Source organism: Columba livia, chromosome 19 (genome assembly GCF_036013475.1).
Source record: "Columba livia isolate bColLiv1 breed racing homer chromosome 19, bColLiv1.pat.W.v2, whole genome shotgun sequence".
Classification (NCBI taxonomy): Eukaryota; Metazoa; Chordata; class Aves; order Columbiformes; family Columbidae; genus Columba; species Columba livia.
The window spans coordinates 830620-848459 of NC_088620.1; the positions used below are offsets into that span (position 1 = coordinate 830620).

General features: G+C 54.0%; 2 protein-coding genes and 1 long non-coding RNA gene across 16 annotated transcripts in view; 2 read left to right on the plus strand and 1 right to left on the minus strand.

The window, feature by feature from the left end:
* The window catches only part of PBX3 (PBX homeobox 3), a 104953-nt gene extending 89627 nt beyond the window's left edge, over positions 1 to 15326 (minus strand). For 2 of the 9 annotated variants that reach the window (XM_065035365.1, XM_065035362.1), the window contains exons 1-2: positions 13281 to 13299; positions 11252 to 11325 (exon numbers count right to left, since the gene is read on the minus strand). In XM_065035365.1, coding sequence (XP_064891437.1) covers positions 11252 to 11300 — 49 coding nt within the window. In that variant the 5' untranslated portion in view covers positions 11301 to 11325; positions 13281 to 13299. Of the gene's footprint in view, positions 1 to 11251; positions 11326 to 12239; positions 13386 to 14332 lie in introns of those variants that run through there. The other 7 variants (XM_065035357.1, XM_065035356.1, XM_065035355.1 and 4 more) reach the window with 7 other exon arrangements.
* On the plus strand, positions 10724 to 12061 carry LOC135575831 (uncharacterized). The gene is made up of 2 exons (XR_010467150.1): positions 10724 to 11573; positions 11776 to 12061. It is a non-coding gene; the product is annotated as an uncharacterized LOC135575831 (long non-coding RNA).
* A 630-nt stretch (positions 15327 to 15956) lies between the features above and the next one.
* Positions 15957 to 17840, plus strand: part of MAPKAP1 (MAPK associated protein 1) — a 79985-nt gene continuing 78101 nt past the window's right edge. For 4 of the 6 annotated variants that reach the window (XM_065035346.1, XM_065035350.1, XM_065035351.1 and 1 more), the window contains exon 1: positions 15957 to 16111. The gene's annotated coding sequence lies outside the window, so the exon portion shown is untranslated. The remainder of the gene's footprint in view (positions 16112 to 17840) is intronic. The other 2 variants (XM_065035349.1, XM_065035352.1) reach the window with 1 other exon arrangement.

Sequence of the window (17840 nt, forward strand, 5' to 3'; positions counted from 1 at the left end):
GGCACTGCCAGGAGCCGCTGCCACTATCTGCTCCTCGCAGCCGATCACCAGGGGCCACTTTACCAACAAAGAACCTAAAGTCAATTGTTTCTTCAGTGAATAGGCTTCTGTTCTTCAGCATATATTTACCCAGGCGTTCAGGGCAGATTTTTACCATTAAATCGGAGTCTGTAGAACATGGTTGTTGTACAAATATTTACACTAGTGCTGGCCATGGCCGTCTCGCGGCCCTCGCAGAGAACCACGTTCCGCTCTGCCCGCGCTGCGCGTGGACCCGGTCCCGGTGTCGCTCCCGGCCCCAGGCGGGACCGCCGCTCCCCGGCCGCGCCTGCGCGGCACCGGGCTCGCTTCTCCGCGCATCAGAGGCCAACACTCGGCGTTTTCATCGGGCCCCACCACACTATGTTTTTCAGGCAGAAAAACAAATGCCCACTGTTTCTTTCAGGGCAAACGAGATGCAGACTGTCTGTCGCTCTGGGTCTCCTCTCAAGCAGGCACTTTGCTCAGCAAGCGCTCACAGCCCGGTAAACATAGCTAACCTAGCTCAGGACTGCAGTGTGGAGCCCCGCACAACGCAGCCGTGCGGTTCCAACGGCACCAGTGGCATCCTGTCGTTACGTGGCAAGATGATGCTGCTTGTTCCTCTCCAAAATATTAGAGATTTAAAAGTTACATAACAATCACGGTGATTAAACAGCAGCTGTTATGATAATCAGTCAGTAAGAGGGAATTGATTTGTTTAGTGCTAGCAACTACAATATTATTAGACTCTCAGTATATTGAAAGGAAGAAATATTTCCTTTATTGAACACAAAATGCCATAAATTTAGGTAAACCGAAATTAGTTCATGTAATACACTGACATCCAAGAATTTATGTATATAGAGTCTATCATTTAATTTTCAGACATTCAATTTCTATACTTGGTCACAGTCAAAAGGTCAAGAACCAACAAGTCAATAAGTTCCCAAGCACCATATCGATATCACGTCGCTGCCCTAACAAGTGGAGAGGAAGTAAGAAATAATTCACAAAGAAGTCCTCAGCTGCGAATGGAAGGCGAGATTTCCCGCCGGCCCGTGCGGGCACCCGGAGCCGCCAGCAGCGCCCCAACCGGGACACCCCAACCGGGACACCCCAGCCGGGACACCCCAACCGGGGCGCCCTGCGGCCACGGGGCCAGCGGGGCCTGGCAGGGCTGCGCTGTCCCTGCTCTGTCCCATGGCCCCGGTGGCACCAGCAGGCCCGGCGGTGCTGTGGCGTCCCCCGGCCAGGCCCGCTCTGCCCCTCTCGCTTCCTTTCCCTCTTCCCTCTTTACCCAGCACAACAAAGAAATACGAGGTAGAAAAACTGATAGTTCCCACTCTATTTGAATAACAAGTGAAATCCTAAAAATACCTCCAGTGCATGTTATTACCAACTGTATCACCGGGTTTTATAGTGACAGGACTGCGCTATAATTTCTGAGAAAACCTCGGCATAAAGCTCCATAAACCCAGCCACTCCTGTAATGTATCACCTTATCTAGTGCACAATCATTCCCACAACTTTTCATGTTAGTATAATTTGTTCAAAAATAGTAATAAATACATCCTTGAAGTCAACTAAGAATCATTGCACAATCCGCTGTAACTTGCTCTTACTAGCGGCAGTTAATCATGCCACCAGCATCTCACATGGAAGAAAACAAGCAAACATTTGGGTGTTGTGTAATTACAACCCTCGGTAAAGCAGACGTCCTTCTTTAATCGCCAAATCCACGCACGTGCTTTCCGCACCCTTTCCAGAGCACCATCCCGCCTGCCAACGGCTTCCCCCACGGAACGCAGCGATCCCCAGCTGCGCTGAGCAACCCAGCTCCCTCCGCCCTGAGCAAACTAACGGCCGAGCCCCAAACACCCGATACCCTTTCGGCAGAGGTCTAACCATGAATTGAAAAAACAAACATTGCTCATTAACGCCAAGAAAAGCAGAAGTCTAAGGAAAGCCGAATCTCTCCATCTCCAGCAGGCAAGACTCCGCTCAGGCTCACCATGATTGGAATAATATGGACACTGTAAATAGTGCAAATAGATTACTTCTCAGGTAGCAATTTTAATTATACCCAATAGTTGATAAAAGTAATCCTTTTCAACACATAGCACCCGCTTAACGCAAGTGCCACAAAACCTTCAGGTAGATAATATTGCCATGGGGCGCACGAGGCGGCCGAGCCCGGGTCGCTGGGCCGGGGTCCCTCACCCTCTTGTTCCCAGGCGGGCAGCAGCGGGACCCACGCCAGGCCCTCAGCGCAGCCCCTGTGCGCCCAGGCAGCGCCCGCGGGGGCGGCTGCTCCTGGGACGCTGTATTCAGCTCTTTTGTTCAACAATGTGAAACTCCGTATCAGCAGCTGGAGACCAGTGACGCTTTCTTCTGCTTTCTGTGAAAACTGATTGGCAGTTTCAGGTGCTCTTTTGTTCTTCCCAGTATCAAAAATGTTCACTATGATAACTAAAGCTTTCGGGTTGTAAATTCTTTGGGCCAACCAGTTCAGGAGCTCTTGAGAACTAAGACAACCAGGGACATCGCATGTTAGATGAAAACCGTGCTGGACCCTGTGCTGGTGCAGAGCGGGAGGGTGGACAGACAGACGGGCAGGGACAGAGGACAGGGAACTGCCGCACAGACCCCCTTGTCCTGCGCTGATGTGAAAACCCCTGTGGCTTCGGGGAATCCGCAGCGCTTTGTGTCTTGTGCGGTTCATGTTAAAAATTCCCCAACAGTGATAGACTCCAGCTGGCAGGATCAGGGAGAGCACGTGCAGCGAGCATCCACAGCCCCCGCACGGAGCTCTGGGGCATTTTTGCATCCTTTTTCCTTTCTTTTCAATAACTATTGGGGCTCACAACAAGCACTGTGACTCCAGCGCCGCTCCCCGATGGCCCCTGCGACAGCGACCTGCGGGACAGCGGGCACGCAGCAAACGTGCTGCAGGCGCTCGGCAAGGCGACGGGAGAGGCTTGCCTGCCCTTGGGGCTGCGTTTATCTTGTGATACATTTTTGTTCAATTTCCAGAATTACTTCTTTGATATATTTTTAAACGGTATTACAAAAAGAAAACTAAGCACAAAACTGTAGTAGAGCAACTCAAAGGCTGAATAAAAACCACACACACAAAGAAAACCACCAGGAAAATCTGAACTAAATCAGAAACTCCCGTCTTTGAGTCATCCTGGAGCATCCTAATACTGCAGAGGTCTCAGCACAGTGATCTTACGTATCATATACGCTCTAATAAATAGGTTCAATGAGTTGAGTTAAGGGCAGAGTTTAACTATTAACTCCAAATTTCCTCGCTCTTATGGCTGTAAGTCAATCCCTTAATGTTACTTTAACACAGCTTCTGGCAGTTGAATAAAATCTATGGTCAATATTACAACCCCTTCCTTCCTAAATGAAGGAAAATGCACGTGTGATTTGCATGAGAAGCGCCGGGAAATGCTGTGAGTGCGTGGGGTGACGAACGCCCGCGGCCCCACGGGCAGGGCTCCCGCCGCCCGCCCCGGCCCAGCGCTCAGGCCCGCTCACCCGGCCCGCGCCGCAGCGCCGGCGGCACCGGCGGCACCGCGGCCCCGCAGGCCGGTTCCAGCGCCCGGGCCGGCGGGCAGAGCGCTCCAGACAGGGATGGGAGATCGAGCTCAAATAAAAGCACAGAAATCAGATGACACAAAGAATTCTAATACTTGCCTTTTGTTAAGATACAGTAACTGAGAATACAATGAAATTCTTCATGTTCAGTATCTCCCATTAGATCAATTAATATTCAGAGAAAGGCTTTAACATGAAGTTTAAATAATCATAGAAGGAGAAAAAGAACCACCAATGTTCTAGAAGCTTCTCTAGACCTTTCAATCAATTTTATTTATATGCAAAACCAAGAGAAACTCAGAAAAAACAAAGCTCCTCCTGATGCTAAAGCTCTCAATTTACTGACAGGCAAATGGCTTCATGCTGCCACTTAATCTCATTTCTTGCATAATGCCCTCTAATTAGCATATCAAAGTGAATTAATACTTCTAGGGCATTAGCAATGGGAAAATCTGCTCCAGGCTTCACAATAGCAGTTAAGCAAGAGCCAAGAAATCCTCAAAAACACCACAAACCACTTTGCATTGCAAAACTGTTCAATTTATTTATCCTCTCTCTCTAAACACTTTTACCGCACACTGTTTTACTACTGTTCACCAAACAAAATGATAATTGCCAAAGTTACCAGCATCTGTAATGCCTGTTTAGAATCTTAATTTAGATTGTATACTTGAAGATCTCTAGATGCTTTCTTCAAAGAAATATCCCTGTTCTGTCATATCCAACAGGATCTGCTGAAAAGCCATTGTTCTTCCAAAGAGAGCAAGCGGGATAATATCACTAAATTCCGTTTGTCACCTACAATAAATAATTAAAAATTAAACAACATATGACAAATGCACCTGCTGGACAATGAGGAGTGAGAGATCAGCTTTAAATGTTGATGCATGGCTTGAGTATCGCAGGAGGGTTTGCCCGGTAAACCCAGGACGCACCCCCAATTCCCAGGGACCGATCTGTGGGACGCCCGATTTTCTGCGATTCCCACATTGCTGCGAGTTCACACGATGTGCAACGTGCACTGAACTGATCGCCAACAAAAGAGTTTAAAGTAAAATACCTAAAATAGTATAAAATAAAAGTAGGCGCATGATGACTTCTGCTACATGCTTTCACACCAACCATGCGGTTTTTATCCCATTCCTGAAGCAATGAACACGTTATAGCTGTTTCAATCAGACACCGCACCGTTTCTTCTTTAAGAAATATTTTCAGAATCTACTTTCAATCGCAGGTTACTTTGCAAAATAAAAGCTGTAATTTACAAGCAAGGACTAAAAAGCCCTGAAACTTCATCATGTTAGTGCTCCTCATCGGTCTCCAAAACCAGGAAAGGAGCAGCAAAGCCAGCGGCCCGCCCCCCAGCCCAAGCCGGGGCTGCAGCACGCTCGGGAAGCCAATAACAAAGAGCAGGGGAGCGCCAGGGTCAGCGGGCTCTCTGACTTCTGATCGCAACACAAAGGGGAGGGGAAAAGTACGGGAATAACAAAAGAAATTATGAGGGATATTCATCTAATACTGGAGCCTTCTGAGGAAGGTGCGGTACCGCGCAGCGTGGCGCGCTCGGCTCGCAGGATCCCGGCGCTCCGAGCCGCCGGCCCCTCGCCGGTCCGGCCCGCGCCGCCGCAGCGCTGCCGGCCGGCTGAGCGGCAAACGCAGCTGTGCGGCCGATCAGCCGCCCCAACTTTATACACGCGTGAACTATCGGAGCTGACAGAAACTTTAATAATTTATATTAAATATTGATGTGAATTATTTACTCCATTCATACTTAAGGACATGAATTGCCTACCGGAGAAAAGCAAATGTGACAAAAGGTCAACACGCTGGTGCAAAAAGGCAGGCGGTGTCAGGCGTGTGTTATCTGAACCATGCTGATCACCTTGATAAGCGCATAGCATTAAACATGAGCGCTGAGAAAACAAACACCGCGCTCTTCCCAGGGTGTCAGCCCCGCGCCAGCGGCTCCAGCTCGCTCCGCAGCGACAAACCACGGTGCACACCGCACAGCGCTCACCCACTGCCACCAAAACACAGTGCACCGCCACCAAACCACGGTGCACCGCCACCAAACCACGGTGCACACCACACAGCGCTCACCCACCGCCACCAAACCACGGTGCACCGCCACCAAACCACGGTGCACACCACACAGTGCTCACCCACCGCCACCAAAACACAGTGCACCGCCACCAAACCACGGTGCACCGCCACCAAACCACGGTGCACACCGCACAGCGCTCACCCACCACCACCAAACCACGGTGCACACCACACTGCGCTCACCCACCGCCACCAAACCACGGTGCACCACCACCAAACCATGGTGCACCGCCACCAAACCATGGTGCACACCGCACAGCATTCACCCACCGCCACCAAACCACAGTGCACCACCACCAAACCACGGTGCACTGCCACCAAACCACGGTGCACACCGCACAGCGCTCACCCACCACCACCAAACCACCGTGTGCCAGGAGCTGAAAACCAGCCCAAAACTGAGGACAAACACAAACCAGACTCTCTCGCGCTCTGCTCTGTAATTATTAATATAGCCTTCATATGTATTTAAATATTGCCTTACATTTGTAACAATTCAGTATGTCTAATTCTGCTTATATTTGACTACAGTAGACTGCAAATATCATTACATTAATGTTTCACACAAATCAATATTTAAATTGAAAAAAGACAGCATAATATCCATATCATACAACTTTTTCATTGAAAGCTGTAGGAATAGAGCTTGATAAATGTGTTAAATCCTGGAAAAAAAAAAAAGGCCTCTTTTGCATTCACTACATGCTGTTATAATAATTTATCTATGAATGCAAATATTCCTTAACTTACAACAAGCATCCTCAACCACACCACACAGTCACTCACATCATTTCGTATTTCCAGATAAGCAAGAAAATGTGCCAAATTCCAATATAATATGAAGGACTTCAAAAAGAGCTATAAAATAAAATAAATCCCTGCTCCTGGTTAACTGGGTATTGACAAGCAGGTCCACACCTGTCCTGGATGGGGGCGCGGGGCAAGATCTGGAAACACAGATCCCGGCGATCAGCGCGCAGATTGCCGCTTCAACAAGCAGGGAGCAGGGACAGCGGCGCGCTCCAGGGCTCGCGTGGGTACAGGTTCTGAGACAAAGTAACGCGGATTTCCCTAACGCGAATAATCACCAAACTGCCTGTTTGCTTAACCAGAGAAACACCGGAGTTCTGATAGCGAATGTGTTTGAAACAGATGAGCAAATGCAATCAAGATACGGTATTCCATTTATTTTTTCCTAGTCCGACGTTTATGACGAGAAGCAATGTCACTGCCGTAAGGACAGAGGAGAGGACCCGACGTTCCGCCGCACGCCATCGTCTGTAATATCTGCTGACAATTAAAAACAAATATACCATTCCAAAGTACAACCACGGGTTTAGTGAAAAATCTTGGACACTGAGGTATGAGAACGGAAACTGAAACCGAACAATTTCGACTAAAGGAAAAAATGCACGCACATAAATACACAATGGTTACTTCATGTGGAGTCAGGGCAAATCAACAATATGTATTTAGCAGCTTGAAAAAAACACCAGGACTGCACATAAATATTTTAAATAGCAAAAATGAATAACAATAACATCACAGCTGATATTGAGAAAACAGCTAACACACATACACATGTACATGCACATATATATGTATGCTATCAGTGCCATTTCATTGTTCCACTTGAATCCTTTAATGCTCAGACAAGGCTGCCAGGGCCGTGTTTGCTCATGTATGATGGCAAGGTGCTGGCACTAAGAGGCAGCTCCCAAGCACGGGGAAGTTGCAAGCCGTGTAAGGCAGTGCCGGGCCGTGCGCTGCGGTCCGCGGGCAGCCCGGCGCACAGCGGGGTTAACGCTCCCGGGTCCGCCAGGCGCAGAGTCCGCAGAGCTCCCAACGCTGCCTTAGGGATCCTGCAGCATATTGACAAGGGGCGTTCCTGGAGAGTTGGGCCATTCTCATCCGTAAGGAGCTCTCCAGCCAGGAAGGGCACCAAACAGCCCTTTCATCATCCGAACGGCACCGTACGGCTACTTACAGTTGTAGCAATAAAAATAAGGTTTTAGCTTCCATGGGGAACAGTGAGAAATTAACCCTGTGGTTAACATCACTATTTGTCTGCTTTCATTCCTCATTTTTTTTCATTCTTTAAAACAAAATTTTGTGGGAGGGGAGAATGTTCTTAATGAACATTTTCCTTCTCTCTCTTTAGACATAAAAAATAGTTCGAGCAGGCCAAGCAGCCAAGCAGGCCTTTCTCTTCCCCTGCGGACACCTCCTGCAGCCGAGAAGTTCATTAAGTTTTATGATCTTCCCAAGTCAGTCCTGCTTATAAGCCTCACAAAGGCCACAAATCTGGCAAACCATCATGTATGCCATTAGGCTTTACTGGTAAATGAACGCTGTTTAGGGTTTGTGGTGACAGTAAATTCGGGTTTGGTTGGCAGCTATCATTGTTGCTGCTGGGCTTAAGGAGGTAAATAGAGAAATGAAGGTATACATGCATGCATATGCACACTTGCATTCAGACAGTCTCGTAAATGTGTGTTCCTATCTATATAAATGATTGTTAAAGAGCAAAAAAACCAAACCATCTACCAGCACCATCCAGGACCTAAGAATATGTCAATCCGTTGGGAAATAATCACAATTCCCTAACCGGTTTAACACCAGAAGAATTAATACATTTTCATTTCTATTTCCATGAGCATAGCCAGTACCTCAGGTCCAGCAGCGTCCTAACGGAGGTTTAATCAAATTACAGCTCTGAAGGATTTTTAGTCAGTAAAGAAGAGCTCTTTAAAACTGCAAAGGCGCGGGCTGGTTCTGGTTCCTGCGCAGCGCGGCCGCACAGGTATGCAACATGTGGGAGCCAACCCCGGCCCCGCCGGCGACGCCCCGGAGAACCGGTACGGCACACCGAGGCACCGGCAGCGCGCTCCCACCCCCCTCCTCGTGTTTTGTTAGAGGGGCTTCAGTGCAACTTGGGGCATCGTTTTTCTTCGAACTAATTAAAGAAATAAGCGGCAGTTTCTTTATGAAAACCATGCTACCTTGTGGTTGCCTCTAAGAATGCACGTCTATTAATATCTGTAAAGCTCTTAAATGTATTATGAAGCACTTTTTAAAATGCTAAAATGTTAAAAAAGAAATGTCAGGCTACATGCAGTAAGCTCAGTGATTTGCTTTGTACACGGTAAACACATCACAGGAGAAAAAAGAAAAACCCTCAGCCCCTGACCCTAAGTGAGCCAGAGAGGGGCTTTTAAAACGCGCTGCGGCCATTAACCCTTGCAGGAAAGGGACCGAGTCGCTCTGCCCAAACTGAGGACTCCTCTACGTGTTCTCTCACGACCAGCTCACAAAGTCCTCGCGGGCTGCACCGAGAACTACCAGAACAGAAAAAATACAAAATTCAACAGAAAAATGACTTAGATGTTGCACGACTTATTTCAGAACAGACACGACTGCGACTACGCTTTAGGTGTAGGCTGCAGCCGCCCTCCTCACCCTCGTCCTTCTCTCCGAAGAAGGCAGCGATAAAGCCATCACGGCAATTCCCGCTGCCGGCACCAAGGCAAACTTTGGGCTTGATTAAACCCAACTGAACACCGGCGCGTGACCCAGCTGCAGCCAGGTCTAAATGCTCGGACCACAGGACAATGCAGAGAAGCAGGGGGAGGAGGGGGCCTCTGCATTAATTGCATCTCAGACCGCTCACCCTTCCAGTTCAGAATTGTTTGAGCTGTTTCCTACTACAACAGCTCGCAGAAAATATGCTAGAATTCACTGTCACGTTTTCTTCGCTTGGGCACGTGAACTAAACCTACCCAGACGGTGCTTCTCAAGTGGGAGACCCTGCGGGAAGGTCCCCTCGGGAATGGGTTTGGTGGGGGTGTGGATTCATCCCCATCAATCACCCGCAGCGTTAATCCTGTCCCTCCTCTGCTGCGGGATCTGGCCTTTGGGCAGGCGGACGCCTTCACTCTTTGTTGGTTCCCGGCCATTTCACAAAGACAGAACTTGCAAACTTGGCTTGACTAGTCACAGCACAAAGGCAGGATCCCAACTCACAAGTTACCCCCGAAACACCCCGAAACGTTGCGGACCACAAAGTCTCCTGTCAGGCTCCCCCCGGCCTCCAGATCGGTGCTGGCCCCACCGAACCCCCCTGCCAGTGCTCCCGCTGCTGAAGGGACTCGGATCCCTCCCAGCTCGCCCCGACATGTGCTCGACTACACTTTCCTTTCAAAACAGCCAGGCTAAGCCCTCTGCAAATAAAGCGATGGCGGGACCTCCGCCTGCCTCCTTAATTGAAATCTGCCTGCTGCAAAATGTCTGACCCTGCAGGGCAGGTCGCTGGCGGGCTCGGGCAGGACGGGCGCGAAGTTTAGGGAAAGGCAGAAAACAAACAGCCGAACAGGACGGGAAGGGGCACGAGCTGGTGGAGGCACCACGCAGGTGGGTGGGGAGGGAGGGCAGGAGGGGATCACCCCCCTTATCCCGGGTAATGTAATGCAATATAAAGCAGAATCGATCTTAATATTCACAACACGGTCCATGCCCCAGCGCTCAGCTGTCAGCACAAACTCAAGCGGATCCCCGGTAGCAAAGAAACCCTTGGACATAAGGCACTAAAAATTTCCTGAGAACTGTGCACTTTCAGGCTTCTCAGCCGAGGTTTGCAGTGATCTCATGTTTGCTGTTCTCGTCAAGTCTTATTTTTTCAGTGTGTAATTAACGGGAATGGGACTGAATATCAAATACAGCTAAAAAGCCAGACAATGCATGTATTTATTTTTAAATCCAGCTCATAATAAATGTTCTCATTCACACAACACAAGGGAAAACACTTTGCAAATTTTCTTCTTTAAAAAAAAATTCTCTCTAAATTCAGTGATGTGAAAAAATTTCCAAAAAATCCCCCAAAATGCCTCTAAAAATCCCCCAACAGTTTATTAGTGCCGCATTAATGTAGGAAAAAAATATTTTTTATACTTTTGAGATGAAAATGTTCGGCATTTCAGACAGCAGCGCCCGGGAGCAGCGGAGCCCGCGCAGCCGCAGCGCCCGGCCCGGGCACCGGGGCTGTGCCGGGGCTGTGCCGGGGCTGTGCCGGGGCTGTGCCGGGGCTCCCCGAACCGGCTCCCGAACCGGCTCCCCGGGCTGCCCCGCCGCCCGCACCGCGTTCACCGGCCCCGCTGCAAACGGCGCAGCCCGGGGAAAAACAAACAAACCAAACCAAAAGTGAGGTAACCCAGCCGTGCCGAGTGTTCCGCCGAGTGTCCGGCGGGGCGGCCGGTGCGGAGGCGCCGCGGCTGAGAGGGACCGCCGGGGATCTCCCCCGCGCCATCGCGCTGCGAACCGGCCTGACGGCGCCGCCGGGCCGGGCCGGGCCGGGCCCCTCCGCTGCGCTGCGCTCCGCTCGGCGGGCCGGGCCGGGCCCCGCGGGCAGCGCGGCCGGCGGCACCTCCCGCCCGCTGCGGCGGGGCGAGCGGCGGCAGGACCGGCCCCGGCGGCGGCGGAAGGAAGGACGGACCAAGATGGCTGCGGCGGCGCGGGCGGCCCTTACCTGTTTTCTCCTTGATCTCGCAGAGGACGCTGAACAAGGCGGGCTTCATCCTGTGGCAGTTCAGTGCGTGCTTCCTGAAAGAGAGCAGAGACAAGAGGTTAACGCGGCTTCCAGCAACATGGCGCCTTCCCGCGCAGGAGCCCGAGCCCGAGCCCGGGCCGCGCCGCCGCCCGCCCGCGTCTCCCCGCCGGGCCGCGGGGCTGCCGGCGAACGGGAGGCCCGGGGCCGGGTGTCCCCTCCTTCCCTCTGACTCCGGCACCGAATTATCTTTGTGCAAATGCCGCCCGGCCGAAGGGGTATAAATCAACCTCCCTTGTCTCCGGTACGATCCGTCCTGCGATATTATAACTGATTTATTAAGCAGATTGGGGTGGGGGGAACTTGCAGAGTTAACATTCTTTGCGTTTGTATTTACTGTGATTTAAAACAGGGTTTGGTTTGGGGGGTTGTTTGGGTTTTTGTTGTTTTGGGTTTTTGTTTGGCTTTTGTTTTGTATTTTCCCCCCAGCAGCAATATCTTGTCAGGTTTGTAATTTATCTGCCGACACTTGGAGGGCAGGGAGACAGAAAAGAAAGGAAGGAAGAAAAGTTGCACTCGCAGGGAGAGCGCGGAGCTGCCCGACGGACGGACGGACGGACGGACGGACAGAGCGGCTCCGAGGCCGCGTCCAGCGGAACGGGCAGGGCTCGGCCGCGGCTTCCGCGCACCGGGCGACAGCATCGGCATCGCACGCGGATACATTTATTTTATATATATATATACGTATATATATATATATTTAAATTCATTAAATAGCAACTTTGGCTCTGCCTCGGCTGCTTACAATTTCTCCTACAGCACCAAGAAGTTGCTCGAATTGTGAGACTCCGGGTCTCCGCAGAGGAGCAGGAAGGAGAGAAACAAAACCCACACACACACACGAAAAAAAAAAAAAAACAACAAAAAAGGAAAAAGAAAGAGAGACAAGGTTTAATGAGACGAAACCAACTTTGCTTGTGCCTCATCCAGGCTTTGGTCAGTGATGGTCATGATCTGGTGGAGGATGTCGCCGATGTCCTGCTTCCTGCCGTCGCCGTCGGCCCCGTCGTGTCCGTGGGGGGGCGGCAGGGCCATGCCCCCCTGCACCGAGTGCCCGGCCAGGTTCACGCCGGCCAGAGTCTGCAGCATCCGGGACTGATCGTCCATGGCGGCCGGGCCGGGCGGGCGCAGCGCGGGCGCGGGCGCGGGGCAGCCGCGGGCTCTGCCGGCTCCTGGCGCCGCTTCGCTCTTGCACACGCACCCCGCAGAAGGAAAAGAAAAGAAGCCAAAGAAAGCAACAAAAAAAACAGTATTTGTGTTTTGACCAGATCTCAGCTGTTTATTCCACTCTCTCCTTCCCAGTGCAGTAAATCACTCTCTTCTTTAGTTACAATCTTCTTTCATCATCATCATATTTGTGGCTTGGATAAATGAGTTGATAAGGTTTCTTTGCAGTTTTCCTGGTACAATCTTCCTCCAGAGCTTTTTTTTTTTCTTTTTTACTTTTACTGTTGCTTTTTATGTCTTTCCCCACTTGTCCAAAAATCTTCTTTGCAAAAAAAAAAAAGCAAAATTAAAAAAAAAAAAAAAACAAAATCAAAAAACTCGCTTTCAAATCCTGAAGAAGTTAGGAGGGTGGCAAACAGCAAAAACCACAACAAACCAGGCGAACACCCCCACCCCCAAATTGCAACATAAAAAAGCCAAGAAAACACAATCACAGTGGGAAAAAAATTAATCGCCCTCCCCCCCAAAAATAACAAATGATCCCAAGTCTGTGCAACGGGGGTAAAACAGCAGCAATCAAAAGTTTGAACTTGTGCAAAGAAAAGAGCGGAAATAACGGGGAAAGAACTGTAAAAAAATTAATTACACACTCTCTGCAAAGCAATGTGCAAAAATATCAGCCCGCTGGAATTTATGAGCCCCGCCGCCCGGTGCCCGTGTGTGTTTTATGTTGTTTGATGGCCGCTCCGGTGCGATTGACAGCCTGCCAGCGCCACTCACTCACCGCGGACGTGTCACCCTGTGAGCGAGGAGAGCGGCCGCGCGCGAGAGGGACGCGGAGCCGCCGCGCCCCGCCCCGCCCCGCCCCTCCCGCGGGACGCCGCGCAGCCCCGCCCCGCGCCCCGCCCCGGCCCTCCCCGCCGGGCGGGGCCGCCGCCGCCACCGCCCCGCCCGGGGCCGCCCGCCTCACGGGGCCGGCTCCGCGGGGTCGCCCTCCCGCCGGGCCGAGCGGCGGCGGTGCTCCCCAGGGGCGGGGCGGCCTCGGCCGGGAGCGGCGGGCGCGGCGACCAATCGAAGCGCGCGGGGGCGGAAGGCCGTGACGGCGCTGGCCACTCAGCGTGCGCGGGGCGGTGCCGCTCCCGCCTGCCCCCGCGGAGGCCCCGCCCCCTGGCTGAGAAACTTCTGATTGGGCTGTTCGAACAGCCACGTGGCCGGGGCGACAGCCGCTCGGCCCCGCCCCTTCCGTTGCTATGGTAACGCCGGGTTGAGGCCTCTCGGTTGCCCAGGCGCCGCGCCGGCGCCCCCGGCTCTCTGCGCTGGGGCAGCCCCGGGAGCGGGGGGGCTGGCCCTGCCCCGGAGCTGCGGCCGCGGGGCGGAGAGGCCCCGGGCCCGGCAGTCCGGTGCCGCCCGCGTGGCCGTGTCCCCGCGGACAAGCCCCATCCCGGGCCGGAGCCTGCGGAGCGGTTCGCTGGCTCGGCAGCCGTGCCGCAAAGGGCACCCCTGCAGCAGCCAGAGCTTGATTTCAACTGTTTGCTTACGTGTACACTGCCAAAAATGTGACAAGAAAAATAAACATATATAAAGAATATCTAAGACTCCATTGTGTGAAGGGGTTATCTTCAGATCGCTGCCAGCCCTCCACCCCTCAATTGTTCTTACGGAGAACACCTGCTCCACGCAAATACAGAGGGGAAGTTGTTGGTGACCCACGTTCTGAGTGCTGTGTAACAACCCTGTCGCTACAGAGACCTCTCAGGGAAGAGAAAAGCCCTGCAGCGTGGTGGGAGCGCCGCAGGAGCAGTTACAATGACATTTCATGCGCTGTATGTACTTTACCTGGACAGACAGTTGCAGTTGGAGTCACGTCCAGCTCAAAATCTCCTGGTGTGACGCTCGGTGCCCAACAGCTCCGACTCCCTGTGCCCAAACCGCAGCTCCACATTCTCCTGGCTGCGTTGCCACTCGACCGCGGCCACGTCACCGTCACCGGACCTCCACTCAGCACCGAAATGTGGGTGTCACCCGCTCGAGGGGGAGCCTGACCTGGCTCACGGGGTCACATTGAACCGTTGAGGATTACTGTGGGTGGACATAACTTTTACTGTCCTGCCACTCAATTAGCGTGTTCATTCACATTCTAATTATCTTCCATCTTGATTACTGCGCCATTTTCTGGCTGGAGCAACTGTCTTCCTAGTGTCATTCAAATCTATTAAGAATGCTAATCCAAAGATCTTTTAAATTATTATTATTTTGTCTATTTCACAGATCAGTTTGCATTTGTCTGCTGAGGGCAAAGTTTCCCGGAGGAGACGGCCCGTTCCAGTGGCCACGTGGCACTGATGCAAACGGGACGGCGCGTCCCTGTGCCAGCTCTGGTGCCTGGCTCACCACACACTGATGCAGTTCACCTCACCAAACCAGCGAAACTCTCCTGGGTTATTATTTCTCCTGGTGTATCAGGCTGAGTCAAGTAACTCCAGCGTGAGAGCGCTGCTGGAGGGCTCCCGTGCTCCACGGTGCCTCCTGGTTACGGCCTCACATCGCCATGATCTGCCGTTTGCTGGAGCAGTTCCAGCTCTGCCCTCGCTCCGCCGCCGCGCCGGCCGTCCCTGTCTGCTCGGAATGGCGCTGAGCACGCGTCTCCTCAGGTGCCGCTGGCGCACTGCGCGACGCTCCTCAACATCCTCCGCCACCGGCCCCGGTAAAAGTTGCGTTTTGTTGACATGTACAGCTGTTGAGGTGGCGAGGTCACGGTGTTGTCTCACTATTTCCACAGGAGTCGCGGAGGCCTGTCTGACAAAGGCTGCTCAGCCATGAGCAGAGGCCCAAAGGAAAACGAGCCCGGGCAGCCCCCGGTAGCGTCCCAGGACGCGGAGGCGCAAGGTGAGGGGCCCGCGGGGCGGCCGGGCTCGCGCTCGCTGCACCGGCGCCAGCGGCCTCCGGGCCGGGGAGCACGGCGCTCGGCAGCGCCGGGGCAGCCCCGCGGGACGTTCCTCCCCGGTTTAAGCACGGCGGGTGCGGTTAATGAATTTTTTCTAGCGGTTCCCTTTGTTTGCGTCTGTGTACCGAGTGCTGTGTGGAGAGTTTGGTGTAAGACCACAAAATAAATACAGATCTAGTGCATTTGGAAGGAACCCGGGGTTACCCAGTCCCCCGCAGGCCTGCTCCCCGCGCCTCGGGGCGGCTGAGGAGTTCCTGTCACTGTCTCTGCCCGTTCCGTTTGTTACCACCGGGACGTGTACACACGCGCCCCTGCAGCAACGCTCCGGGCCGCTGCCGGCCGGAGGGAGCGCCGCTGCCTGCGCCCCGCGGCCCGGGCCCGCTGCTGGACGCGGCGCGGACCGGCGGCTCAGGCCGGGCCGGAGCCCAGCAGCCGCCGGGGCCCCGGGCGGGCCGGAAGCGCGGCCGGAAGCGGAACCACGCCCCCGCCCGCAGCTCCCGCCGCAAACACGAGCGCGCGTGCGCATGGGCGTGTCGCCAACGTCACTTCCGGAATCTGTGCTTCCGGGTCGCGGCGCGGCCCAGCGCTCCCGGTTCCGCGGCTGTCCCGGCCCGCCGGCGGGAGGAGGCGGCGCCGGCCCGGCCCCGCGCAGCGGCCCGGCGGCGAGGCCTGTGAGTGCGGAGGCGTGCGGGGCCCTCGCCGCGGCCCTGCGGCGGGTTTCGCGGGGGGCGGTCCGGGGCCCGGCCGCGGGGTGTCTGCCCGGGCCGGCCGGCGGCGGGCACGGGGCTCCCCGGGGCGTCCCGCTGGTTGGCAGAGGCAGCGGCGCTCCGCGCTCTAACCCCCGCTTCATTGCTTCCCTTAAAAGCCCGTGGCCAGCCCGCTGGGGAGCTGTTCCCGAGCACGGAGGGAGCCGGGGCTCCCCGGGGCGCCCCGGGCTGCGGGTCCGCCCTCCCTGGGCCGGGCCGGGAGCAGCTGCGGGCAGCGGGCCGGCCGGGCGGCGAGGTCTGAGGGAAGGATGGGTGAGCAGGACGCGCGGCTGAAGCGCTGGAGCCCCGCGGGCAGCGGCCGGGCAGCCGGCGCCTTCGGGGCTGCTCGGGGCTTGCGCCGTCGCTCCGTCCCCGTTCCCTGCTCGCGCGTCACCGCGTGTCCCGCGGCCGCGTTGTCCGCCCGCCGGGCGGCCGCGGGGGTGCCGGCCCGGGTGCGGGAGCGGCCCGGGTGCGGGCCCGGCCGGGCGGTGCTGGGAACGGCCGTTCTTGCCGCAGGAAGGTCGGGCAGGGAGCGAGAAACGGTTTCCGAGAGATGCAAGAGTTGATTTCGGCGTTAGTGGAAGTTTAGCGATCATGTAAATGCGGAATTCCAGAATCAAACTTGGATTTCCTGAGTATGTTCTACGTGGTTTGAGGTTTCATGGATTACCAGGTAGATGCAATGTTGGGAGTTAAAGTCCTTCCGTTATCTTTTCTAATTCAGAGCAGACCTGTTCACGGACACTTTTTTGGGTTAGATAAAAAAAATTGAGATCATCGTCTCCGTATAGACTTGTACAGAAATAACTGTGAGTTGGAACCAATTTAGTACATTCCTTTCTCAGTTATGTTTCAGGTCTTGCGTATTAACACCCTTTCATCTTCTGGTTTCACTGTTTCACCCAGTTGCAACTAATAACCAAAGTGTCCAACACCTGAGCTCTTCCCTGAGTTTCCCCTTGGACCAGCGCAGGCCCAGCAGGTGCCGCAGCCTGGCAGAACAGTCCCTGGGGTGCGTTCTGTAGCAGAGCTTCCCAACCCTCCTGAGTCGTGAGTGTGAGGAAAGGTCGGTTATACTAACAAATGGGACGGCAGACAGAATGCGATGTGCAGAGTCCCTTGCAGGAGCAGCAGGATGCCTGTGTGGCAGCTCTGCGGGACGCTTGGCTTTGGCGATGGCCGAGTGGCCTCGCTGGCGATGGGGAGGGCGAGCTCAGGCTTTCTGCATCCTGCCCTGCAGGAGCGGCCAGGCTGCGGGCTCTGGGCGGCAGCAGCAGACCCGCAGCAGCGCTGGCCCTGGGAACACCCCAGGTGCTGCCGCAGGGGAGTGGGTGCTGCAGATGGTTTGTGGTGGGGGCCGTGGGTGTGATGCTGCCTCCTCCTGGAAGTGCCTTGTCCTGAGCCCGCTGTCCTAGGCTTTGCTGACAGCAGTTCTGTGTTTGTCACAAGTGACCAAGAGAGGGCTGTTCTGTTAGGCAGGACCCCTGACAAAGACCCCAGGGTGCATTTGAATATTCATTGTGTGTGTGTATCTGCTGGGGTGTTACGAAGCAGCTGTGTGAAATACTGGCAATTTATGAACGACGTCCATGCTCACTTGCTAATTGCAGTGTAGACGTAGTTGAGAGTCTTGCTCAGGAGAACCCAAACAACA